Genomic DNA, 26522 nt, shown 5'->3' on the forward strand with positions numbered 1-26522 from the left:
GGAGGTTTTGGGGAGTGAATTCCAGGACTTATAGCCTTGGCAGATGTGCATACAGCCACCGATAGTAGAGCGATTCAAAGAAGGGAATACACAAGAGGCCAGAATTGGAGGAGCATTGTGATCTTGGCGGGCTGGAGAAGGTACAGACATAGGATTGGGTGAGGCAATGGAAGGACTTGAAAACAAGGATGAGAACTTTTAAAATTGAGGTGTTGCCAGTCTGGGAGTCAAAGTAGGTCAGCAAGCACAGAGATGAACGGAACTTGCAAGTTAAGATACGGGCAGCACAGTTTTGGATGAGCTCAAGTTTACGGAGAGTGAAGGATGGAAGGTCAGTGTTGGAATAGTCAAATCTAAGTAACAGAGGTATGGAAAGGCATGTTTGTAAAGAGCAGAACAAGATTAAGTGTGTCCAGTGTCTAGCTAGCAGTAAATCTATCCAACTTTGAATTCCCATTGAAAATATTGGTTAATGATTTCAATGAATGTGGACTACCCCCACCCCCCACTCCACCCACCCCTGGCCCAAACCAAGAGCTTGTGAATTCCCAAGAGTTATGGACCTCTGTTTGAAAACCATTGTGTTGCTCTGTAGTAATCCAGAAACAATATAAATTAAGACCACTGTCTGCAATCTGCTGAGTACCTTGACTGCATGTTGGCTCTAAGTTGTGACTGTCATTGCTTTCAAAGGGGTCACTCCAGACACTTTTCATGAAATGGCCTGGCAGGGAGGAGGTGACCTTTTTCTGCATTTAATTTTTTTATGAAATTACTTATGAGATAGAAGTACTTCTTGCTCCTTGGCTTTCCTTTTTATTGTACTTATTCTGAGATGTTATAAGTGTCCTGCAATAAATAGGTGGCCTTTTTGTAATGCCTTGGACTAAATTCTAAAATTGCTTCTTTCCTGTTGTCAAATGTTCCAGAACTGTATTGAAAGAGGCTTCTTCATACTTTTTTTTTGCTCCAGTGGAATGAATTGACCAAGCTTTTTAGGGCAGGAATGCCACTGAGAAAACATCGATTGCACTTGAAAAAATACAGCAACTGTTTCACTGCTTCTGAGGCAGTGGACTGGCTACATGAATTGCTGAGAAATAATAGTAATTTTGGGCCAGAAGTGACTAGACAACAAACTCTACAACTGTTGAGGAAGTTTTTGAAGAATCGTGTAATTGAGGATATAAAAGGAAAATGGGGAGCAGAGAACCTAGATGATAATAGTCAGCTATACAGGTAAGAAAAAAAGGGGGGAGGAACTTCCATTTATATATTGCTTTATTGGGATATCACAAAATGCTTTACAAACAATGAATTACTTTGTAATGTGCAGTCGTTATTGATATGTAGGCAAATGCAACGGATATTTTGCATACAGCAAAATCCCACATATATTGAGATGAATGTTTAGTTAATCTGGTGATGGGTACATTTTGTGGTTTAATTTTTATGTTTGGATAAAGTAGGATAAATATACTTAATATAGTAGCAATGCTAGAATTGTTTTTTTTCCTGTGATTAAAAGCAGTGCTTCAGGTCCTTTTTTCTTATGCCAATAGTGATTTACGGTAGCAAAAGTTATCAAGTCTTCTTTGAAAATTTACTTTTACAGCCACAATTTTTGTGTTTTTGATCACTGTCAGTCAATCTAGGGTTCATATCTTTATTCCTCCTGCTGCGCCACCTGCCCCTACCCCTGCCCCCCACCCCAATAGGCACAAGAGGGACGTCTTCTGTTAGTTTTCAAACATAAAGTTGTAAAACTACTGATGGTCGCTAAGTTATGGCTTCACAGTGGGGGGAAAAAAAACTTCTCAAGAAAGTCAATTAAACAGAAAACTAGCTGATCCCCATGCATTCTGTTTTGAGTCCTTAGGATTGGTTTGGAAGCTGAAATCCAAGAAGCCCAAGTACATAGGACAGCATCACAGTTGGTTGCAAGACTTTACCTCACACCCTTCTCAACCCTTCCACTGCCTCTGAATTGTCACACTGCTTGTCTGACACCCTGTAGTGCAAGAGCCGAAATTTCCTACAATTAAATATTGAGATGACTGAAGGCATTGTCTTCGATCGCTGCCAAAGATTCCATTCCCTAGCCACCAACTCCATCTCCCCGGCCACTGAGGCTGAGCAAGATTGTTTGCATCTGCTTTCAACCTGGGCTGAGCTACCGACCCCATATCCTCTCCATCACAAAGACTTCCGAATTGCACTTCCGTAGCATTGCCTGTCTCTTCTCATGACTTGGCTCATCTGCCGCTGAAACCTTCGTTCATGCCTTTGTTACTTCTAGACTTGATTGTTCCAATGCTATTCTGGCCAGCCTACCACCTTGCATCCTCCATAAACCTGAGCTCATCCAAAACTGCTTCTGATATTTAACTGGCTTCAAATTCTGTTCACTTGTCACACCTGTCCTCTCTGACCTACATTTGGACCCTGTTCAGCAACACCTCAGATTTAAAATTCTTGTTTTCACATTTATCCACAGCCTCTCTCCTCCCTATCTCTGTAACCTCCTCTAGCCCTACATCCCTTCAAGATCTCTGCACTCCTACAAATCTGGCCTCTTGTACATCCCTGATTTTCTTCATTCCACTTTTGGTGGTTGTGTCTTCAGCTGCCAAGGCCTAAAGCTCCCGAATTCCACCCCTCTAAACCCCACTGCCTCTCTACCTCTTTCAAAATGCTTGTTCAAACCTATCATAATATTTCTGTGGCTCGGTGTCAAGTCAAATCTATTCTAATGTGAAAAGAGTATTAAAAGGAACCTAAAAATGTAAGCGATTTATTGGGGCTCAAGGGCAATATAATACTGCATTGTGGAATTCAAATATTATAACTGCACTTATCATTTTGTGTCTCACCTTTTTATAACTCTTATCCTCCTTCCCAAAATAGCATGATCCATTTTAATACATAACTTCTGTCTCATATTTTAAAATGTTTGTTGAAGTCATGGGTGGGGCTTTGTCGTGATAATTAAATTACCTTTAAAGTTATCAGGATACCTAAATGTGCATGCATGAATGAGTTATAAATATTTCACTATTATTAGTTGCACTTGAGTGGTCAAGGTCAATTTTTGAATTTTTTTTAAGTAAAGTAAGGTTAAATGGTGGTGAATAATCAAACTAATGTGGAGGAAGGGGATGGAAGAGAATGGAAAGGTAGGGAAGGGTGTGGAGTGATTGAAGAAATTGGAGTAGGATGGAGAAAAGGGAGGGGATAACCATGGAGCAGGAAAAGGAAAATGGGGAGGGAACAAAAGAAGAGGATGGGGAAAAGGATAGGTTGAGAGGGAGGGGGGGATAACACAGGTGGAGGTGGTATTCAGTGTGTTACATCTGTGTTTGGGAAAACCTCAGAGGGGGAGAAGGAAGAGCACTGAGGAAGGGAAGTGAGATTAAAGCATGAAACAGTTAGCCAGTGGTGGGGTTGGGGTGTGGTACACAGTAGTGTTGTGGTTGGGAAATTCAACTCATCGAGCAGAGGTTTTTAAGTGTGGTCCATGAGGGTACTCCAGATAGTCCATGGGCTGGTCTAAAATGCAAATCACTGACACATAACACCATGGCCGAGGCCATACAAGACAACAGGCTGGAACCCTTATCCCCACCACTTGCGTGATGTCACACAACCAGACCAGCTTCCGCATGCGCGGCACAAGTTGTCTAATTGCAAGCAACAATAATGTAGCTTTATAAGCCAGATTTATGTTACTGTTGAATTTTGTTTGATTTAATACATATGTAAGATGAGTATTAATATAGATGTAAGAAGATTTTATAACAATGTTTCAAATAAACTTGTTCTCTTTTAATGTTTATAATATGAAAATGTCTATTTTGTTTCTGGCATGGATTAATTTACTTGATTTTTAAAAAAAATTAATGACATAAATTTATTACATTTTAGTAGTGAAAAAGCAGTGGAATATTTATAGTTCCATAAGCGTATATGCTATAGCCAGTTGGGTAGTGTGATGTCGCCTAGTGAGGAATCCAGCTTGTTCACTCTTATGGCCTCACCAGAAACGTTTGCCGGATATTTACCTGCACATACGGTCCAAGTATTCTGGACTTGCTGATGTAGCTCTGAAGCACCTGCTACATTCCCAACAACATATAACTGCAAGATTGGATTTTCAACACTTGTGGGGCTGCAAACAAAGAGGAGGAACCCACTGAACATGGAGCCCTCCAGCTCAGAACCAGACATCACCACCATCTCATTGGTGTCTCATCAAAAACTGCCATTCTTCCCATCAAGTCTGAATTTTTTTTTTTGTAATGGCAAATGAAAGCTGGTGGGGTAGAATCAGTAGGTGGTGCATGGGGGTCTTTTACCCTGCCTAAGTGGTCTGTGGATGAAAAAAGTTTGAGAACCACTGTTTTAGACAGAGGGATTGTTTGTTAAAGGAGAAAGGAAGCTGGTTAGAGGTAGCATCACGGCAAACTGCAGCCAGTTGAATGGAGAAAGAGACTCTGAGCCAGTAGGTGGCATGGAACAGGAAGATACAGCCAGCAATGAACAAATGAGAATCTGAGCCAGCAGTGCAGAAGTGATGGTGAATGCAATGCGCAATCTTCTTTTTCAGAGAAGTCTATTTCAGAAGGAGAGGAACAAGTTTTTTTTTTTTGTTTTTTTGCTGCTCGTTATGTTGTGATATCACTTTAACTGCTTGAGTATAGTATGCATCATCACAAGTGATATCAACTAAGATGTGATATAGCAGTTGGAGTAGTGTTAGTCTACAGTCAGCACGTGTATTACAGATCTCTCTCTTGTAAGTCTGTTACTTGCCATAAAGAACCCTTCATTCAACTTGTCATTCAGCCTAAGATTGTTTGGTATGTTATTACTGAGGAAGCAATAATAAAATATGGTGGCAGTGGTGTTTCTTTTTAAAAGACCACAATATGATGGCAGCAGACCACATCAGAGTAGCAATAGTGCAGAGAGACACATTGCGGGACAGCGATTTCAAGCAAGACATTGGGAATGATAATTTTTCTCGTGGTAATCCATTAAGGTTTGGGCAACACTGCACATTGTCAGAGGCAGCGGCATGGCACTGTCAGATTCAACAACCATCTGTAGAAATCGGTGATCATGGAAGAGCATGAGTACAGGAAGGGGGCTGCTTGTTTGGACGGTGGTCGACAGAAAAGGCAGGAATTGGGCTTGTGAAAAGCGAACATTTAGTTCAAGCCGGGCTGAGGTACGGCACCACCATTGTGCATCAAGATCTTCTGGCCAGAAGTGCTTTGTGGGTGGAATCTCTCCAATCGCTGGCTGAAATCGCAGGCACAGCAGACTTACAATTTTTTTTTCCCTTCAGGGAAAGTTTTAAAAATGAAAGGAAGCCATTAAAGGGGAAAGCTCCTGCAAAGATTTCTTGCAGACAAGAAATTTAACACCATGACCATCAAATACCCGTCAATGAACTGGAAAGTTCAAGATCTCCTCCACGCGTTCCAACTATTCAAGCAGCATATGGAGTTACGCTTTTTGGATCTTGCTGCTACAGAGCTTGACAAGCAAGCGATCAAGATAAAAATTGCAATTGGTAACAAAGGGCTCCATCATATCAACACCACTGGACTCTCCAAAGCAGACCAGAAGGACCCAGTGAAACTTTGGACTACGTTGGAAGACCAGCTGAAGGTCAAGGTTATTTTTAGGATCCATCGTCTGGAACTGATGGCATACAGACAGATAGCGTTCCAAAGAGACGATCAATCAGTTTGTTAGCAAATGCCGCGAGAAAAGTTTTCTTTTTCGGGTGCACAATTATCTGAAGGGATACGAAGCCATAGCTGCAAGCAGGCAGTGCATATAAACGCTTGGAGCAGCAATAATAGACGAGGTAACCAAGACACCTTGACAGGGCAAGGAGTGTGGCAAGTGCGGTCTGATATACCAGCTAAGAAATTGTCCAGGAATACCTGCAAGAAGTATGATTTAAAAGGGGTACTGGGCAAGACTATACAGAAAGTCAGGCAATGGAGAAATAGCCAGGAACCCTAGTGGGAAAAACAAATAGATTTGCCAAATGCCAGTTCAAACGCAAGCATGTCCATGAAATAGACAAGGGCCCTTATGACAAAGAAAGCACTGAAGGCCAACAAGCCTTCCGCACAATAACAGTTGCATGCCAGATGGATGTAGTTACACAGCAGGAAGTATTCACTACAATTGATCTCCTATGCCCAGAAGAATGGCAAGCACAAGCTGGGATTTAAAGGCCAATACAGGGACACATGCAAACATTCTGCCACTGAACGCTGAAGAATATGTACCTGGCAAGATGGAATCCACAAGATCAGCAGTGTGCCAAGGATGCACAATCAAGATAGATGTGACCCTATTGAGTACATTCAGGATTGGCAACTAAGGTATCCAGACAGATTTGATACTGTCACGCACACCAGAATTGTGATGATACAACAATCATGAACAAAATTGGAAGAGTTTAAAAAAAAACTGGCCATGTCCTTTTGTTTTAAAAACAGTGAATTTTTTTTAAAAAGTGTCTCCTGACTATGCAACAGCCTGCTGACTTCATCGGAGGGCTCCAAGCTGCGCACATGCACAAACTGTCTCCTGCGTGCTGAGATGCTGCGCATGCGAGGCCTACATCTTGCCTTGCCAGGACTAACTGGCGCAGGAAAACGCTCTCGCCCCTCAGCCACTCACTCCAAGCCACTCGCTCGCTTTCCCCCCCAAGACGCTAGCTCTAGGCCACGGGTGGCTTCCCTCCTCTCGGCTACGCGCTTCTCCCGAAGAAGCAACGTGGGCCGCAAGGGGTGACAGGGCGATGGAGGAGGGAAGTGGCCTGCGGCCTAGAGCTAGCATCTGGGGGGGGGGGGGGGGGGGGGGGGGAGAGAGGGGTTGGGGAAGCAGGGACTGAGTGCCCAGAGTGGGGGCTGGGGCGGGGGAAACTGAACAGCCAGAGAGTGGGATGACACTGAAACCTCTCAGAATTATGGAAGGTGTGCAGCACTGTCAGAGGTGCTGTCCTTCCGATGAGACTTTAAACAGTGCAACGTTCTCTGAGTAGCAAACACGTCCATTGTGTGCTGCCATGGGTTGAAGTTGTTTTTCTGCGATAAATTGAGCAGCGCCTGACAACACTATTGCGTTGAGAACACATGCACATTCAAGTCCCAAGAATGTAACCAAGAAAGGTGACCGTTCGTGTTCTCTCTCGCTCGTGTTCTGTCTCTCGCGCTCGTTCTCGTTCGCGCTCTCGTCCCCTCTTCCCCGCCCCCCCCCCCCCCCCCCCCCCTCGTGCCTTCGCGCTCTTGTTCTCTCTGTTTTTGATTCACATTAATTTTTTTTTACTAACTTACTACTTCCTTCTGTGGCTATCATATTGGATTGCTTACTTTTCCAGTTTAAAAGTGGGTTTCTATTGCTTTTTTCGCTGGTGTGAATATTCACTTGGGTCATGTAGTAACATTTAGGTCGTTTGTTATTTCCAAAGTGTCACGTAACATTATGCTAATGTAACACCTACATTAGAATTCAGAGATCACACGTGGTTTTTAATATATTATTGACGAAAACCATTGACCAGTGATTAGTGTAGTGGTTGCCATTGATGTGAATTGTTGGCCACAAATTATGGTTCACTTCAATTGAGGTATTATGACTAGTTTATACATGTGTATACTCTATTTTTTAGTTCCCATAGAAAAAAGGATTTTTGGATGTATTCTTGATGTATCTTTTAAGTGTGCGTTGCATTAAAGTAACTTGTTTTAGTTAATATGACTTTTGAGCAAAATAGTGCTTAGTGTATCTTTGAACAGATTTCCTACTACATCCCCACTGAAAGTTGTTCCTAGTCGTCGTCCATTTTACAAAACAAATGCCGCAGGAATAAATACCAAGGCAAAAGGCGACTTTTGTGAAATCCCCAAGGAGAATGAAATTCGACAATTGCAGGTATTGTATTGGCCTTCTTGATCTATAAATTAATGAATAGACTTAGACTGTACTTCATTGCTTGATTATTTCCATTTCCACAAATTTGTTCTTTTGAGCAAGTACAACTGGTTGCTTTGTCGCAATGAGATTTTAAACTACATATTCTTGCCACTGGATGTTGCTAATGCTCTTTGTAATGTGGTGCTCCAGTGTGTTTACAAATGCACTAATGAAAGGGTACAGCCACCAATAATCTTCACCTATTTGTTTTGGGATTTTCTAGGCCTGCATATGCCATCTCTGAATTTTCAATGTAGCTTAGACCCCGTGTTTAGGACAGTATCACTTTATTCTAGGTAGTTTTACTTGATTCTACATAAGTGTGTTGATGGTTGTAAACAATCATACAACTGTTCAATTGATCTCATATTTGACCAAACAAGTGTCAAAACTAAGGGTATTGGTGTACTCGCCATGTTAACAAGCTTACAATGTGGACCCAGTCACTTCTTTCTCTCCTAATACAACAGTGAATACAATTCAGAACTGCTTTCTTGACAAGTGCTTATGGGTTATGAAAAGTGTTACATAAATGCAAGTCTTTGGCTGGAATTTTATGTGGCAGCAAAGGCCCATCCACCAGCTTAAAAGTCAGGGGCAAGCCTGCCTCCCAACCGGGCTGGGAAGCCATGCAGTGATTTTACGTGGCTCAGGCCCTTAATTGGCCTTGGTTGGTGCTTCTGCCCCTCTGATGCAGGAAGTCCCGCCTCCAACAGCTGCCAGCCAATCAGTAGGCCAGCAACTCTTTGGCCCCAGCAGTGGCCACTGCTGGGATTACACCCAGCCAGAAGAGAACCATGAACGTTGGCCTCCATAAAGGTGAGTGGGGATTCTAGCCCCGCTGAGGACAAATGGCTGGGCGCCCACCAGGTAGCTGCCTCAGGTGCTGAAGTTCCCAGCCATAATTATCCACTTCAGGGCCTCAATTGTCCTGGGGTGAGGGGGGGTCGTTTACAACCTCCCCCCCCCCCCCCCCCCCCACCCCACCCTTTGCTGGTCAAATTGCAGCGAAGCAGAAGGCGACAGGAACAGCACTCACCGCCTCCCACTCATTTTTTTTTTTTTAGTCTGCTTCCAGCCCGTTCCTGGTGGGGAAGGGACGTAAAATTTCCACCTCTCTTTCAAGGGGTCAGTGGTTGTTTATCAGTTATTACTGCTTCACCTAATTTCCTGTTTGCCCACCTTGCACTAGACTGGATGCCATGCCCTTTATCTGCATTCAGCCTGTCGAGCCTGCTTCGTCATGAATCCATGCATAATTCTATTATGGACTTATCCAGTCTTCCCATCTGTGGATATCTCAAAGAAACTTTTTGCACTGCTCCCACAACCACCAACCTCTCCTCAAACAGATTTTTGAGGTGGTGGTGGTAGTTCTATTTCAGATAGCCAGACAGTGAAGGATAGAACTGGAGCCTAATCTTTACACACTTTTTATAAGCTTTTATTCAGACGCACATTACAAGCATGCATATTTAAAAACCAACAGCCACAGTTCAGTGCTATTATAATATTTTTTATATATAATCTGTCCAGTTAATGCCCACCATCTGAATACAATTAAACATCCAATATACAATTAACAATAGTAGGGGAAGAGAGGGAGCAAATCTTGCTTGAAAGTGGATTTGTCTCCTTGGTTGGCTCATTCAGTGGACCAGATGTTTTGGGGTCAGTGGGGTTTCACATTCATGAAATCCATTTCCATGCTTAATGATCTCCAAACCAAGCTAAAAGCCATCTAGCTAGTTTCTGATGACCAGAAATTGGAGCTTTACTATCTTCCCTTATAAATTTCAGTTTCTCCAACTCCATATCCTTTCTCTGCAGCCTGAGTCCAGAAGGCTGTGTTGCCTGCCCAGTGCCAGGGTTCAGGACATCTGCTCAGGGTTGGGGAGGAGTGGGAGGGGAAGAATCAGTGGTCGTGGTCCACGTAGGTACCAGTGACATAGATAGGACTAGGAAAGAAGTTCTGCATAGGGTGTATAAGGAGCTAGGCACAAAATTAGAAACCAGAACCTCAAAAGTAATAATCTCTGGTGTTAATCATGTGCTAATTGGCAAGATTAACAAGATTAGAGAGATGAATGCATGGCTCAAAGACTGGGGTGGGAGAAATGGGTTCCATTTTATGGGGCACTGGCACCAATACTGGTGAAAGTGGAGGCTGTACCGTTAGGACGGACTTCATCTGAACTGTGCTGGGACCAGTGTTTTCGCAAGTCGTATAACTAGGAAAGTAGAGATGGCTTTAAACTAAATAGAGGGGGGGAAGGATCATTTAGGGGAAGATTGAGTAAATTAAAGGAAAATGACAAGGCAATAGATCAAGGTAGCAATAAAAGTAAAGATGATCAGAGTATGGCCGGAAGGGACAGTGATTGCAAGCTTGATTGTGCCAGCAGATAAGGCTAGAGATTACATAAAACGTTTTTTTTTAATGAATTAAGCATCTGAATGCCTGCAACATTTGCAATAAAAACAGCTGAATTGTCAGCCCAAATAGAAATTCATATGCATGACCTGATAGTCATGACAGACATGGCTACAAGGAAACCAAAGTTGGGACCTGAGTATCCAAGGGTATGTGGCATTCAGGAAGGACAGGAAGCTTGAAAAGGTGGTGGGGTTGCTCTGTTAATGTGAGAGATCACATTAGTTCTAAAGATCAATACATAGAATCAGTTTAGGTGGAACTAAGGAACAGCAAGGGGCAGAAAATATTGGTGGGAGTTATTTATAGGTTACCAAACAGCAGTGATAATGTAAATCGCAGTATAAATCAGGAAAATAGAGGTATATGTAACCAGGGTAATATAGTAATCATGGGGGATTTCAATCTACATATAGACTAGGTAAACTTTATTTGTACTAATGTTATGGAGGATGAATTCTTGGAATGGTTTTTCAGAATAGTATGTTGAGGAACCAATTAGGGAATGTGCTATTTTAGATCTAGTCTTGTGCAATGAAAAAGGGCTAATTAATAATCTTCTTGTAAAGGAGCCTGTAGGAAACAGCCACCATAATATGATAGAATTTTAAGTTAAGTTTGAAAGTGATATCATTCAATCAGAAACTAGGGTCTTAAATCTAAGCAAAGGAAACTGAAGGTATGAGGGGCAAATTGGCTGTGGTGGATTGGTAAACTGTATTAAAAGGTAGGATGGTAGACAGGCAATGGCTAGTATTTAAAGAACTAATACATAGTTTACAACAAAAATATGTTCCTTTAATGCACAAAAATCCAGCAAGGAAAATGTTCTAACCGTGGCTAACGAAAGAAATCGAGGATTGTATTAGAGCAAAGGAAGAGGCATATAAAGTTGCCCAAAAAAATAGTAAGCCTGAGGATTGGGAGCATTTCAGAATTCTGCAAAGGAGGACCAAGAAAAGATTAAGAAAGGGAAAATAGAATATGAATAAAGTAATGAGAAACATAAAAACTGAGTGTAAAAGCTTCTATAGGTATATAAAAAGGAAAAGATTAGCAAAGACATATGTGGGTCCATTACAAATGGAGTCAGGAGAATTTTATAGTGGGGAATGAGGAAATGGCAGAGAAACTAAAATACTTTGTGTCTGTCGTCTTTTTTTAAAAAAACTTTCCAGAAATAATGGAGAATCAAGGGTCTAGTGTAAACTAGGAACTGCGAGATATTTAATATTTCGTTTTTTAAAAAAGTATTAGAGAAATTAGGGGGCTTAAAGTAGATAAATCCCCTGGTCCTGATGATCAACACCCCAGAGTGTTGAAAGAGGTGGCTGCAGAGATAGATGTGCTGGTGGTCATCTTTCTAAATTCTATAGACTCTGGAATGGTTCTTGCAGATTGAAAGGTAGCAAATGTAACCCCACTATTTAAGAAAGGAGGGAGAGAGTAAACAGAAACTACAGACCTGTTAGCCTAACATCAGTTGTAGGGAAATTGTGAGAATTTATAATAAAGGATGTGATAACAGAACACTTAGAAAATAATGGTAGAATTGGCAGAGTCAACCTGGATTTATGAAAGGGAAATCATGTTTAGCAAACCTGTTGGAGTTTTTTGAGGATTTAACTAGCAGAATAGATAAGACAGAACTGGTGGATGTGGTATATTTAGATTTTCAGAAATCTTTTGGATAAGGTCCCACACAAGAGGTTAGTAAACAAGATTAGAGCACATGGGATTGAGGGGAATATACTGGCATGGATTGAGAGCTGGTTAATGGACAGAAAGCAGCAAGTAGGAATAAATGGGTCATTTTCAGATTGGCAGGCTGTGACTAATAGGGGTACCACAAGGATCAGTGCTTGGGTCCCAGCTATTCACAATCTATATCAGTGATTTGGATGTGGGGATTAAATGTAATAATTCCAAGTTTGTAGATGACACAACTATGACATACAACTGGATGTGTAAGTTGTGAGGATGCAAAGACTCTTCAAGGGGATTTGGAGAGGCCAAGCGAGTGGGCAAAAACTTGGCAAATGGAATACAATGTGGAGAAATGTGAAGTTATCCACTTTGGTAGGAAAACGTGTAATGCCAGTGTGCTTTGTGGAATGATTTTCTTTAATCCACTGGCTAGAGATCTGAATTTATATTTTTTTTAAAGACGAGCTGCCAGCAAAGTCATCCTTTCAGCTTAAGATGATCGCCACCTAATTTGCAACACTGTATCCTGCACTGCAATGCTTGTGAGGAGAGAGACTAAATGTCTGCTAATTTCCCAGGAAGTTTAAAGGAACTACCTGTTCTCTCAGTAAGAAGAGAAATACTGCACACTGCTATGTTTGAATGACTGAGTGACTGTCATCTGACAAGCCCCTCCCCATCTGTGGTTGTAAGCTGTTTCTTTTCTGTGCAGCAGAGGAGAAGCAACTGGACTCTGACATGAGCAGACACTAAGTGGGGGGTCCTCTGACTCTCTCCATTCCAGTTTGAAAGCTTTAAAATCCTACTGTTGCCTGGTCACCTTTTGCATACTCTGGCTACAATCAGAAATCCCGTTGGAGGAAATCATCCACATCGCTATCTCCAAGAGACTCACCAAACCAGTCATCTACCTTATCAAACTAAAAGCCTCAGGACCACTGAATTCAGCTAGAAGCCAGCCGAATCACCAAACTTCACAGACTGTATATCTTACTTTATGGACTCTAACTCAACCAATGTACCTTTCTCCACTCTACCCCATTTGTGTGTGTAGACCTCTAGAGTGTGTGTGTGTGTGTGAAAGTTGGCATGTTTATTATTTTAATTCGATTTAGGTACAATAAAGTTAACCTCTTTCTTTGTTAATTCTAGAAAACCTGTCCAATTGGTGTTTGTTATGATCATAGCAAGTAAGTAATCAAACACCTACTGATTGGCCAGTACATCCACTTTAAGAAACCTGTTGTCAATCAAGGAGAAGGAAAAGAGGGCAGCCCTATGGGTCCTCCTCACTTGACCGTAACAACAGAAATAGAGTATTTCTCAAATGGTGAAAGGCTGGGAAGTGTTGAATTTCAAAGGAACTTGGGAGTTCTTGTTCATGAGTCACTGAAAGCTAACATGCAGGTACAGTAAGCAATTAAGGCAAATGGTATGTTGGCCTTCATTACAAGAGGATTTGAATATAGGAATAAAGATGTCTTGCTGCAATTCTATAGAGTCATAGAGTTATACAGCACAGAAACAGGCCCTTCGGCCCATCGTGTCTGTGCCGGCCATTAAGCACCTATCCTAATCCCATTTTCCAGCACTTGGCCTGTAGTCTTGAATGCTATGGTGTTTCAAGTGCTCGTCTAACTACTTAAATGTTGTGAGCCTTGGTGAGACCACATCTGGAGTATTATGTGCAGTTTTGGTCTCCTTACCTAAGAAAGGATATACTTGCCATGGAAGGAGTGCAACAAAAGTTCACCAGACTAATTCCTGGGATGGAGGGATTGTCCTATGAGGAAAAATTAAACAGAGTTTAGAAGAATGAAAGGTGATCTCATTCAAACATGCAAACTTCTTACAGAGTGCTACAGGGTTGGCACAGGAAGGTTATTTCCCCTGGCTGGGGACTCTAGAACCAGGGGACGCAGTCTCAGAATAAGGGGCAGGCCATTTAGGACTGAGATGAGGAGGAACTTCTTCACTGAGGGTGGTGAATCCTTGGCATTTTCTGCCCCAGAGGGCTGTGGAGGCTCAGTCATTGAGTATATTCAAGACTGAAATTGATAGATTTCTACATTTTTACATATTAAAAACATCAAGGGTTGCACAGGAAAACGGTGTTGAAGTAGATGATCAGCCATGACCTCATTGAATGGTAGAGCAGGCTCGAAGGGCTGAATGACCTACTCCTGCTCCTATTTCTTATGTTCTTTCCAACAGTTACTGATCTGGGTCTCTTATTAGTGTCAATTGATTTTGAGTCAACTACCTTCTCTGGAAATCTGTTTCTGATATCCATTATCCTATGTAGGCTTGGTACAGATTAATGTGTCACTAACTACAGTGTCATCAGCGATGCTCTAACTTTCAAGGTACTGTGTGCCCCAAATTATACCGATAATGGCATATTAGTTCAATTGGTGTGTGACTTCGGGAGAACTATAGTATGTGGGCTTCTAATTGTCAGGAAATATAGCTGGTCAAGCTTGAGACTCATTTAAATTTACTCTACTTTTTGGCTCCATAGTATTGGATGTATTCTTCAATGATGTATTGAATGGCATTGTAAAGGATGATCTGAGCATCTGGTGCATCAAGAGGAGGGATCTTATTGTCGATCAATAAACTCATGCCATTTCAAACACTCAGTGAACATTCAGAACACTCTGGTCACGTATAGTACAGCTAAATGCAGAATAAATTACACAATACTGCTGAAAGATGGTATTTGTTCACACAGTGGCTTCTTAGGGAAATTGTTAATTAGTATAGAGTTAAGTCTTGTGTTGTAGGCCAATGCTGATTTAGGAAGTGGATTAGACTATCCAGGCTCATTTAACATAGGATCCTTATAAAACCCTCGCAGCTAACAGATGTTTGACCCATCAGTTTGGGTTGAATTTGAACATAAATCTCGGAGGTGCTGACAGACTCCTTTTGGAGATCTAGTGTGCTGCACGTCCCATTTTAAACAGTAGACTAACCAGACGGATTATAGTAAATTACCTCAAGGTGCAGCATTATGGCTTTGCACAGTTTAGGAAGAATCATAAAACTGATATGTTGCACTTGTTCCAATTGTTATGTCAGGCAAACCCCCACCCCCCCCCACCTGCCAAGACTGAGGCACACAGATTTCACCACATGAACATTAAAACTTAAAATTGCCAGTCCCTGACTGGAAAGACATTTGCATAGTAACTGATAGTGTTTCAACACTACGGGGCTCCAGTCATTGCTTCCCCAATACACAGAAGAAGTGGTCAGACCAGATTTGGTCACATAACTGACTGACTGTTGGAGGTTTTGAATTTGAACTTCCAACAGAGGATTTGAACTGAGAATGCCATGTGCTTCTGGGACTGAAGCAGAACCCTCTCCAGTCCTGCCTGCCTTCTCATCTCTCAGGGAACTGAATCTTGTGAAGACACGTGAACCTCATAGTGAGAAAAGTCTCCCACAGTGAACAAGATTTAAGAATGCTGGCCCCAACGAAAAACAAGACTACTTACAAAAGGACTAAAGTGGGCTCGAAGCACAGTAAACAAAAAAACTCTTCTGATACTGCCTCAAACCCCTCTCTACTATATTTTCCTCTCCTCCTTTCTGTCCCTATTTGCATGTGTGCATCGCATATGCATGCTAGTGTGGGCGCGTCATATATCCATGAGCATGAACCGTATTAGAGTTTAATAAAGTTCATGTTTCTCCTTTAAACCTTAGAAAACCTGGTTTCTTTGCCTTTATAATTGGAAAGCTGTGAACAAGGATTCACAAAAAGGGGGGAGCTCAAAACACACTGTTTAAAAATAAAACCCTGTTACAACACCAGGTGAAGATAGTAACAGACCCCTAGACACCTTTTGCATGGGACAGGAGGGTGGACACCTGCCTCATCAGCCTGGACCAGGGAAATGACAGGATATCGCACACCTACATGATGGACGTGCTTTCCAGATTGGGGTCTGAGGAGGGAATCTGCAATTGGATCAAACTGCTCTACACAAAAATCAGTAGCGCAGTCTCAGTCAATGGTGAGAATCAGAAAGTTTCCCGATCCAATCTGGAGTCAGACAGGGCTGTCCTCCCTTCCCTGTCTTGTTTGTTTGCTGTATTGAACCCTTTGCTGAGTCTATTAGGAAGGATGCGAGCATAAGAGGGGTGACGATCCCAGGCAGTGGAGGCACTCGGGTTAAAACCTCCCTGTACATGGATGACATCGCCGTTTTCTGTTCGGACCCGCTGTCTGTGCGCAAACTGATGAGCATCTGCGACCAGTTCGAACTAGCCTCGGGAGCCAAAGTTAACCACAGCAAGAGCGAGGCCATGTTCTTTGGGAACTGGGCTGACCGATTCTTTGTCCCCTTCACCGTCAGGTCAGACTACCTGAAGGTGCTGGGGATATGATTCGGAAAGGCCGGGGCATACACCAAAACCTGGAAGGAGCGAGTAGCCAGAGTACAACATAAACTGAGCATGTGGGAGCAGCGATCTCTCTCCATTATGGGTAAGAACCTGGTCATCAGGTGCGAGGTGCTCACATTGTTGCTGTACGTGGTGCAGGTCTGGCGCATACCCAACTTCTGCGCTGTGCTGGTCACCCAAACCATTTTCCGCTTCATCTGGGGATCTAAAATGGACCTGGTCCGAAGGGACACGATGTTCAAACCTCTGGATAAGGGCAGAAAAAATTTACCCAACATCGCCCTCATCCTGATGACTACTTTCGTGTGCGGCTGCATCAAGCTGTGTGTAGACCTCCAGTACACAAACTCCAAGTGTCACTACGTGCTGGGGTTCTATCTGTCCCCGGTGTTGCGAAGGATGGGCCTTGACACATTGCCGCGGAACGCTCCATCCAGTTGGACCATGCCATACCACGTATCCTTCGTGGAAAAGTTTCTGTGGAAAAACACCTTTTGACCACCAATCCATCAGGCAGTGGTCTGCACGGAATGTCCTCAAGGCCCTACGGGAAAAGCAGATGGTGGATCCTGTCGGATGGTTCCCCGAGTAGACAGGCAAAGTCATTTGGCGGAATGCCTTATCACCAGAACTTTCAAACAAGCACCAAGATGTAGCTTGGCTGGTGGTAAGAGCCCTCCCCGTCAGATCCTTCCTGCACGCCTGAAGTCTCCCCCTCCGCACAATGCCCTCGAGGTGGCTGTGGTGGGGAAGAGATGGTTGCCCACCTCCTTATGGAATGTGTCTTTGCAAAGCAGGTGTGGAAAGAGATGCAGTGGCTTTTGTCGAGGTTCATTCCAAGTAGCTCTAACACAGGAGTCTGTGCTCTACGGGCTGTTCCCAGGGACGCACACCGAGATAAACATCAACTGCTGCTGCAGGACTATCAATTCGGTGAAAGACGCCCTTTAGTCTGCCCGAAACTTGCTGGTCTTCCAGCGCAAAAAGAGTTGTCCACGACTGAATGTTGCAGACTGGCACATTCCAAGGTCTAGGACTACGTGTTGAGGGATGCACTAAAGCTTGGGGAAAGACTACTGTGTAAGGTCCCCCCACCAAGCTGAACTGAGGGGCTGGATCCATGGAAAACCCCTCAAACTGTATCCGGAAAATTTTTGTTTGCTGTAAAATGTATATGGCATGAGAAATGAAATGGAAGGGTTGTGAGGCAACTCACTCCTGTATTGAAGGAAACTGATCTCCTTTGCACTCTTTGTATTTTTTGACTTGGTGCTTGTCGGAACTGTTTTGTAATGTATTTTTTACAGATTTTTATGAATAAAGTATATTTTGGAAATAAAAAAAAACCTTTTGCACCTGGTAGTAACAGTTTATTCATGGCGGTGCCTGGGATTTTGATGAATGCTAACTTTGGCACTTCATTGAAAGGGGCAAAGGATGCTTTCATTTTTCTTTCCTTGTCTTCAGTAACTGCAAAGTCCCGGTGTAGATTCAGATTGTGAGATTGACATGTTCACCTTGGCCTGGATCTCCATCTATGTATTCTATGTATAAAATATAAGACGTACTATGGGGTGGATTTGTGGTAAAGTAGGAAAGCTGAAAGGATAGTGGCTCTGTGATCTTCCCAACCTTCTCATTGATCACCGTGGAGCAGAATCAGCTCGTGGCAGGTGTGAGTCTTTGCCAAAGCTCCTCACCATAAGGATCTCTCTTTAGACTTGGGTAAGTGGACTAGGTCTTTGGAAGGAAAACATCTGCAGTTCCATTTTCAGGTAATCAAAAATTTTGTGGCCATTGGTGACTTGGTTTGGAGACCCTAAGCCTGATAGATTTCGTGAATGTCAGATCCCTGGCTGACTCCCAAAAAATGGTCCCATCTATATGGTTCCTTGGTTAGTTCAAGTAGACCAATGCACTTTTGTATGTGCGTTCATGCTTGCCAAATGCCAGTCCATTTTTCCATCAGATCAACGGTGTGCATTTTGTAAGTTTATTTTGGAAATCACTGTTATGGCATTAAGTAAGGTGTGGGAAATTGTTTCAATATCAAATAAATGTTCATGCCTCCTAGTACTTGCTTACCTGGGACTAGAATTCAATTCTCCATTTGCCCAATACCTCTGTGCTATCTAAAGTGGCTAGTTGGTATCCGTTGCATGTTTTCTTCCTGCTACTACTCTTGAGTATAGCAAGCCAGTTTTCTTCTATTTTACTTGGGTTTAGATAAGTAGACAAACAATGGACTTTATTTTTATTGTGCTAACTTTTCTTTGTTTTTTAAAAGTTGGTTCATAACTTTGGATGAAACTCTAAATAGTTTTTCATTTCATATCGAATTTTTATAATTCTTACAAGGTGAATACAGAGGAAACGGATAAAGAGATGCCAGGGGTCACATCTGAAGGGCAATCAATACATGTCAGACAAGTTACTCAAACTGACATTGAAGAAGCTTGGAGAGAAATTGTGCTTAACCAGTAAGTCATATAAAATAGCAAAGACTGGCAGTCTATTACAAAAGAGGTGGATGGCTATAAACTTCCCAAATGGGATTATTCACACTGATTACTGAGCAACATTACAGCAAGACCTTTTTGGGTAGTAAAATTATTTATTTCCTATTATCCACTTTATTTTAAACTATAAATGTGCATGGTTGTCCTCTGTTCCTTGCTGGCTTTTTCTCCATATCCCTTCCAGATTTGCCGCCATCTAACTGTTCATCAATCATCTACTTTGGAACTTTTATACTCTGAAGCTTTATGTAAACGATGATTGCTCTCCCATTTCCAAACTTTTTTAAAGATGTACAGGCAAGTCCTACCCAAGCTTATACCTCTTCCCCCTTCCTGTTGCAACTGGCTCTTCCCTCCTTAAGTAAGAAAAGTATTTAAAATATTTTTCATCTGGAATCAGCTGATTCCAGCTGGTGAAGTTTCAGCATCTTCCCCATCTTGACTGAAGCTGATGCAATTTATGTTCTCACCAGAATATTTTTCTTTTGTTAAAAAATCCTTGCACATATCTGCATTAGAATTCAAAAGTTTGCAACTTTCGTCACTGAATTATTGGTTTTGTTAATGTACTTGCCAATTCTTTGGAATCAAGTCTGTAGTTCAATCTGAAAGGTATTCCAACTCTAATTCATCAAACTTTACGAAAGAAGTGTTCTTTGATTTCTGTGCTTGCTCTTAAAGTTTTTTTTTATTGCTTTGTCTCTTTTTTTTCTCTCCAAATAAATAAGGGCATATTGGCATATTTAAGGTAGGTAATACTTTTCCAGCGTTGTCGGACAATGGGCAATGCAAAATCTGTGACTTGCTTACTTGTACCTTGATGCAATTCTCCAATCCAATGCTTGAGTAAGCACCAGGATTAGACTTTTACAGTCTAACTGGGCTTTGCCCAGTTGTCAAATTGGCATTTGATAAACTTAGTGAATATCACCATTCTTAATAGTCTTCAAAGTAATTATTGTATCAATAACATGGAGAGCCTTGGTTGTTAAAACATATATCATAGTGATCAATGCTGCTAAAACAAGAAGTATTAAAGTGGAGTAAACACTCTTATCAACATTCAATTTGTGCCTAGTTTTATATTGGGAATTGAGGATAAGTAATTGGATCTGAAAGACCTGACCACAGGCACTGCCCTTAAATTGTCCGCATTTAGTTCCCAAGTACAAAAGTGGGCTATTAATATTTGATTCATATTTTACATTGTACTTGTGTATCTAGTGTCCATTTTTGTGATCTTTTTTGTAATAGTAGGGCTGTTAGAGAAAATTTTGAATATTGAAACTTTTAGTAGATGGGAAAATTCCACAAGTTAGCAGGATGGGTGCTTGATATGGTCACTTTTTAAAATTTGTTGAGAATATCTTTAGTAATTTTGAACAGTTATCGGCAAATTAAAATTAGAATATTATCAAGCCAGCAAATGTACTGCAAGCAAATCTAACTTTCTTCTCACTTTATCAGTGAAGACTATAAACTAATCAACCTGTTCTTATATTTTGACAGAAATGGCTTGTAATAGTTCCTGAGTATCTATTATTTTGTATTGTTGTGTGGTGTGTTTTGTTCCAGCCTTCAGAAAATCTTAGGCCTAGCTTCATTAGATGATGTCCTGGATTTCTCCCAAGTCATCCCTCAGCACATTTTATATAATGTGTGTAATGTCAGTAAACATGGAGTTGTAATATTACAAGACAAAACAGGTGAGACTACTTTCCTTTTCATGTTTCTAATGGCATACACTATTTCCTAATAGAAAATGAGGCAGGCTACTCATTCCATGACCTAATGTCTTTTGTTTGCCCTTTATGTGGGACCCGCCTATTCAGCATTGATTTATTACTGGTCACTAGTGGATGTAGTGTTTTGACTACTCTTTGAATTTGGAATATTATCCACAACATTTTTCTAATTATCACACACACAATTTTTCAAAAAAAATTTAAATTCTAACTTTCTTGGCTCTGAATATGGCTTTGGTAGGGATATGGAGGAGATTTACTAGAATGATTCCGGAGATGAGAGATTATAGTTGCGTGGATAGACTGATGAAACTGGTGTTGCTCTCCCTCGAGCAGTGAAGGCTGAGAGGAGATTTGATGGTGTTTAAAATCATAGAATAAATAAAGAGAAAACTGGTGGTATACCACCATTACTTTTCACATAAGATAGGAGGGGGAAACAAATTTTGTAAATTACCAAATTTAATTTTAGTAGTTTTAACCTGCTGAATTACAGTGGATGATGGAAGTTAATACAATGATGTAAGCTTTCTAAAGTGCCAACACTTTCTTAGTATATGAATAGAATTTGTTCCTCAAATACTTTTTCTTTCTTTGCAGAGGACCTGCCTCATTGGGTGCTGTCTGCTATGAAGTGTCTAGCTAACTGTAAGTTAGCAATTTACAATAAAATAAAGGGCTAATGGATTCAAATGATCAAAATTGGCACAACATTGAACTTTCTAGCAATATATGTTTGTACACTTTACTTTCCATTCTGACCTGCTTCAGAGTAGGGTAGAGAAAGAAGAGGGGAAGGTGGTTGGAGTGCGAAAAGGGTGCATAGAAGAAATGGGGAGGGAATGCATAGCAAGAGCTAGGGAGGGAGTGCATAGGGTAAAGGAAATGGTGGAAAAAAGGGGTGTAGTCAGTGTATCAAGGAAAGGTTTGTGCAGAAGGAGGGAAAATGTTAGTGCAGAGGTAGGGGGAGTCGGTGTGTAGTGGAACAAGGACATTGATGCAGAGATATTTGGGGAGCAGATATAAAGAGGTGCAATGGGAAGGGGAGAAGGTGTATAGGGGAATGGATGTGTCTGTATAGGGATGGGGAGTGCATGTATCAAGTGAGGGTGGGAAGAAGGAAAGCGACAACATCGTACATGCAGGGTCAGATGGTCTGTGGACCAGGAGGGAGGAGGAGAATGCAGCAAGAGGGAAGAGCATAGAGAAAAGATGTGGGAAGGGGAAAGGGTTGTGTGGAGAGATGTAGAGTGCAGAGGAGAGTAAAGGTGTGTGTGAAGAAGGAGGAGAGGGAAAGAGGATCTATGGAGGGTGATGGAGAAAAGAGGGAATGTTAAAGGTGATGGGATGGCAGAGGAGGTGTGTGGATGGGGAAATTGTGGAAAGGGAAAAGGGATGTAGAGAGTGTAATAAGGGAGGTCCACCTTTCTATGGGTACTTTAAGAACACTTTTTTTTTCTGGCAGGGAACTGGGATTAGGGAAGAATAATCTGGAACCCCACCCCCATCCACCCTTTCACAGAGTCTCTTCACTGAACTTCCTGAACATCAATGTGCCCCCAGCTTGGCAAAACTATGCAAATAGGGTAGGGCCAGGTGTGGACACATCTCAACGTCTGCACAGGGTAGATCACCCCACAAATATTCCCCACCAATAATCTAACTCCAGTTGACCATTTTTACAAACCATCATCTTGCTGTGCATCCTCAGCATTAAAAATAATGAAGAATAATAGTTAACTGCATGGGTAAAGTAACCCATATAAAATATAACCATCACTCACTTACATTTTCACAGAATAATGGGCAGATTTGCAAAATTTGATCCCAAAGCACAAATTTTTTTTTTTTTAAAGTTCCAGAATGCATTTTCATAAAAATGGAATTGACTTATGATCACTTTAGATCAGTGTTAGCTCCGATATGGCATAAACACCTCTATTGTTGTGAAACAGTGAATTTGCTAATTTACCTGAAGCAAGGCCACAGGGAATCTTCTAGTAATATATTCACTTTTTCTGTATGTTTTCCATTATAAATTTGAGCATGGTGTGGACAGTATGTCAAAAACTACTGTTACATCTCCTCTGTGTTGTAAGAGCTGCACTGAAGCGTCAGCATAGATTATATGTTCAAAATCCCGTAGTGAGGCTTAAACCCACAACTTGCTGATTCGGTGAAAAAAAACACCAATGGGATATCCTGAAGTTGTGAAATTCATATCAAAAAAATTGAGTTCTTTTATTTCTGTTACATCGATTTGACTTTTTAAAAAATTTAACTTAACTTGTAAATTGCATTTCCATTTCGTTTCTTGTAGGTTCTCTGAGATTGGTTTAACTTCATTTTACCACCCACTGTATTTCTGTTCATATTTGACTTTTTTTTATTCAGGGCCCCGTAACAATGACTTGAGCCAGCCAACTTATCCTGGTTTTGAGCGCGATGTATTTAAAACTGTTGCAGATTACTTTCTAAATGTTCCTGAGCCATTACTTACATTTGAACATTATGAACTCTTTGTGAACATACTGGGTAGGTACATAAAAGCAAGAATAACCAAAACTGTAAAATGGAATTTAACAACCAGAGTTGTGCCACTAGCAATGCCTCCTTATGAAAGGCTTATTGTACTTAATGCTTCTTTTGACCTGTGATTTTACAAATGCTTTTGAGATGGTTAGTTACAACACTTCAAATAAATTATACTCCTTTGTTAATTGTTGCTGTATGTATTTTTCTGTCTGCATTGTGTTTTCTGTTACTAACACATTTTGCAATGAGTTATGTATTTGTGGTCTTTGCTGAGCTCGTTACTAATGTTTACTGTTTATTTGCACTCTGTGTACCTAAAATCTGTTTTGGTTTTCTGCTAGTTTTATGTGGTTACATCATGGTCTCAAACAGACTGCAAGGAAAGCGCAAGAATTTGGATGAACTCCACTGTCCACAGCCAGCAAAATCGCAGCATTTGAATAGCCATATAAACTCGTTCAAATCAACAGAGTGCCTGTTACTAAGCTTAATTCGCAAAGACATTTCAGAAGAAAGCAACCCTTTGTTTGAACCAGAACAGCAACAGAAGGAAATGGAATGTACATCTGAGCAAAAACTAAATCGGAGTGAGCATAACCTTCAAAAAGGATGTGCTAGACGTATAAACCAGTATGCGAAAAGCTACAGGAAAACTGATGTCAAAGAGGAGCTAATAGGAGGCAGCTGTCAAAATCTGACTAATTTAAACAATGGTCACATACAGCACTGTTCAACCAAGTCTAGGTGCTACTCAATAGGAAATATTGTGAATCTTTCAAGTGGCAATAAATTACACAAACCATTGTGCCACACTGACCTAAATGTGGCAAGACATCAAGATGGTAATGAACAGTCCCATAATCAGGCCAGCCAATCCCTTGCTAAGAGTAGATCAAAAGCAGAGTCCATGTCAAATCTCTACTTGGAAAGTGGCAGAAAACAAATTTCTAAGTGTAGCTCAGCATGGACCTTGACTGAATACAGTAAAGAACCTTGGACTAATTATGCATATCAAGAATTGCTCAACGGAGAGTCAACCAGTGCAGCCAACCAAAAGTCAGTTCATGGTCAGGACCAGAAAAATCGAAATTTACAGTCGCAAAGATTGCACCATTTTTCGAAAATGAACTGCCATGAGTTAAATACAGCCAGTAACTGTAAAATATTCAAAGATATAGGCAGCCAGTTTAATATAAATGCTCCAGTCGCTGAAGTCACTCTGAAACCTGATTTTTCAGCTCAGCTAGGATTAAGAAGACCAAGCGCATTCAGTTTAGCTACTACAGTGGACAGTGAAAATCCAGCTACAGCTGGGGCACTTGTGTCCCAATCTTACAAATGTGCTGTGGATGGATCTGAAAACCCCTCTTCAACTGGTTGCCGCTCAACATTTATAGGATGTTTAAATGGCACACAAAGTAAGATAAATGCTGAATATTGCATGCATTGCTTAGTGCTTTTGTCTGAGCTTGTGTATTTTTGTCCACGTGTATTTGGAAAATTCCATTTAAATATAGCTAAATTTGTAAAATTTAATGGGATAGTATGTTTTAATATAAATAGAACCATGAGTGCAATCACTATTGGTGTACTTTATAAAATAATTGGATTGTAAAGACTATAAGCTGGGATCACTGGTGGCTTTCTGTTAGCTGTCAGCAGCTTGATGGTGACAACTATGATGGACTACAACTTACAGTCTGTCACTGTACTTCACTTGGACTAGGTAGAGGGAGAGTTAATGTTTGTGGGTTAGGAGTATACCAATACAATTATTGTTCATATGTTGTCTTCTCTAGTATTTGCTCTATTTTAAGAAAATCTAAATTGTGAACACTGAAATGTTCAAATTTAAATTTGGAAGGAATTGGCTACTTGTACTTTAATTTATGTAAAAAAACAATTTGTATAAGTATGCATTAAATGAAGCTTGAGGAAAAATGTAGTAAAACCTGATTTGTACTCTTCTACAGGTTTACTACAACCTCAGCTGGAGCAGGTTGCCATAGAAGCCCTTCAGATATGTTGTCTCTTCTTGCCTCCGCCCAATCGTAGAAAACTGCAGCTACTTATGCGCATGATATCTCGCATCAGCCAAAATGTTGATATGCCACAACTTCATGAAGCCATGGGAACAAGAATGTTGGTATGTGGCGACCTGGTATGGTGAACTATGACATGTCTTGGTAGCAGGCTGAGGTTGTATGAATTCTGATATTCGCTTCAAATGTAGGCCAGGTGGTAAAATGTGATTTTTGTATTCCATGATGGGAATGGCAAACGTCTGGTCTTGACATCAAGCACTTACCGATCAGACATAGCCAACTAACTGCAGAGTAAAGTTCCTTCTGCAGACCCCTGATGATGTGCCTCACACTGCCCATAGAAATAGTAGCCCTTATTGCACCATTGTACTGAGTTCCACTTCCCACATAAACTATTTTTGTGGCCTTGAAGTGAAATGACCAATTTAGTGCCACATTTGAGTCCAATCTGTATCGTTGGTATGCTTGGAACTGGAATAAAGTTGTTAAAACTCATTTCATGTAAGGCTCTTGGAGATAACTAATGGGCAGAAAACAATTCATTAGAATCATAGAAAGTTTAAGGCACAGAAAGAGGCCACTTGGCCCATCGTGTCTGTGCCGGCCAGAAAATGATCCACCTATTCTAATCCCACCTTCCAACATTTGGTCCGTAGCCCTGCAGCTTAAGGCACTTGAGGTGCATATCCAGACTCCTTTTGGATGAGTTGAGGGTCTCTGCCTCAACTACCCAGACCATCACCACCCTCTAGGTGAAAAGGATTTTCCTCATCTCCCCTCTAATTTTTCTACCAATCACTTTAAATCTATGCCCCCTCGTCACTGACCTCTCTGCTCAGGTGAATAGATCCTTCACCTCCACTCTATCCAGGCTCCTCAAAATGTTGTACATTTCAATCAGATCTCCCCTCAGCCTTCTCTGTTCCAAGGAAAACAACCCCAGCCTATCCAATCTTTCCTCATAGCTGCATTTTTCCAGTCCTGGCAACATCCTTGTAAATTTCCTCTGTATCCTCTCTAGTGCAATTACATCCTTTCTGTAATGAGGTGATCAGAACTGCACACAATACTCAAGTTGTAGCCTAACCAATGAGTTATACAGTTCCAGCATAAC

The 26522-nt window shown here is 41.3% G+C and overlaps 1 protein-coding gene across 4 annotated transcripts in view; it reads left to right on the forward strand.

Moving 5' to 3' along the window:
- The window catches only part of LOC137372878 (DEP domain-containing protein 1B-like), a 50471-nt gene that overhangs the window by 5715 nt on the left and 18234 nt on the right, over nt 1-26522 (forward strand). Inside the window, exons 2-9 of one of the 4 annotated variants that reach the window (XM_068037258.1) lie at nt 974-1239; nt 7812-7962; nt 18923-19044; nt 20659-20789; nt 21429-21476; nt 23223-23363; nt 23705-24781; nt 25337-25509. In XM_068037258.1, coding sequence (XP_067893359.1) covers nt 974-1239; nt 7812-7962; nt 18923-19044; nt 20659-20789; nt 21429-21476; nt 23223-23363; nt 23705-24781; nt 25337-25509 — 2109 coding nt within the window. Of the gene's footprint in view, nt 1-973; nt 1240-7811; nt 7963-18922; nt 19045-20658; nt 20790-21428; nt 21477-23222; nt 23364-23704; nt 24782-25336; nt 25510-26522 lie in introns of those variants that run through there. The other 3 variants (XM_068037259.1, XM_068037261.1, XM_068037260.1) reach the window with 3 other exon arrangements.

The sequence above is a fragment of the Heterodontus francisci genome, chromosome 8 (genome assembly GCF_036365525.1).
Source record: "Heterodontus francisci isolate sHetFra1 chromosome 8, sHetFra1.hap1, whole genome shotgun sequence".
In the NCBI taxonomy this organism is placed as follows: Eukaryota; Metazoa; Chordata; class Chondrichthyes; order Heterodontiformes; family Heterodontidae; genus Heterodontus; species Heterodontus francisci.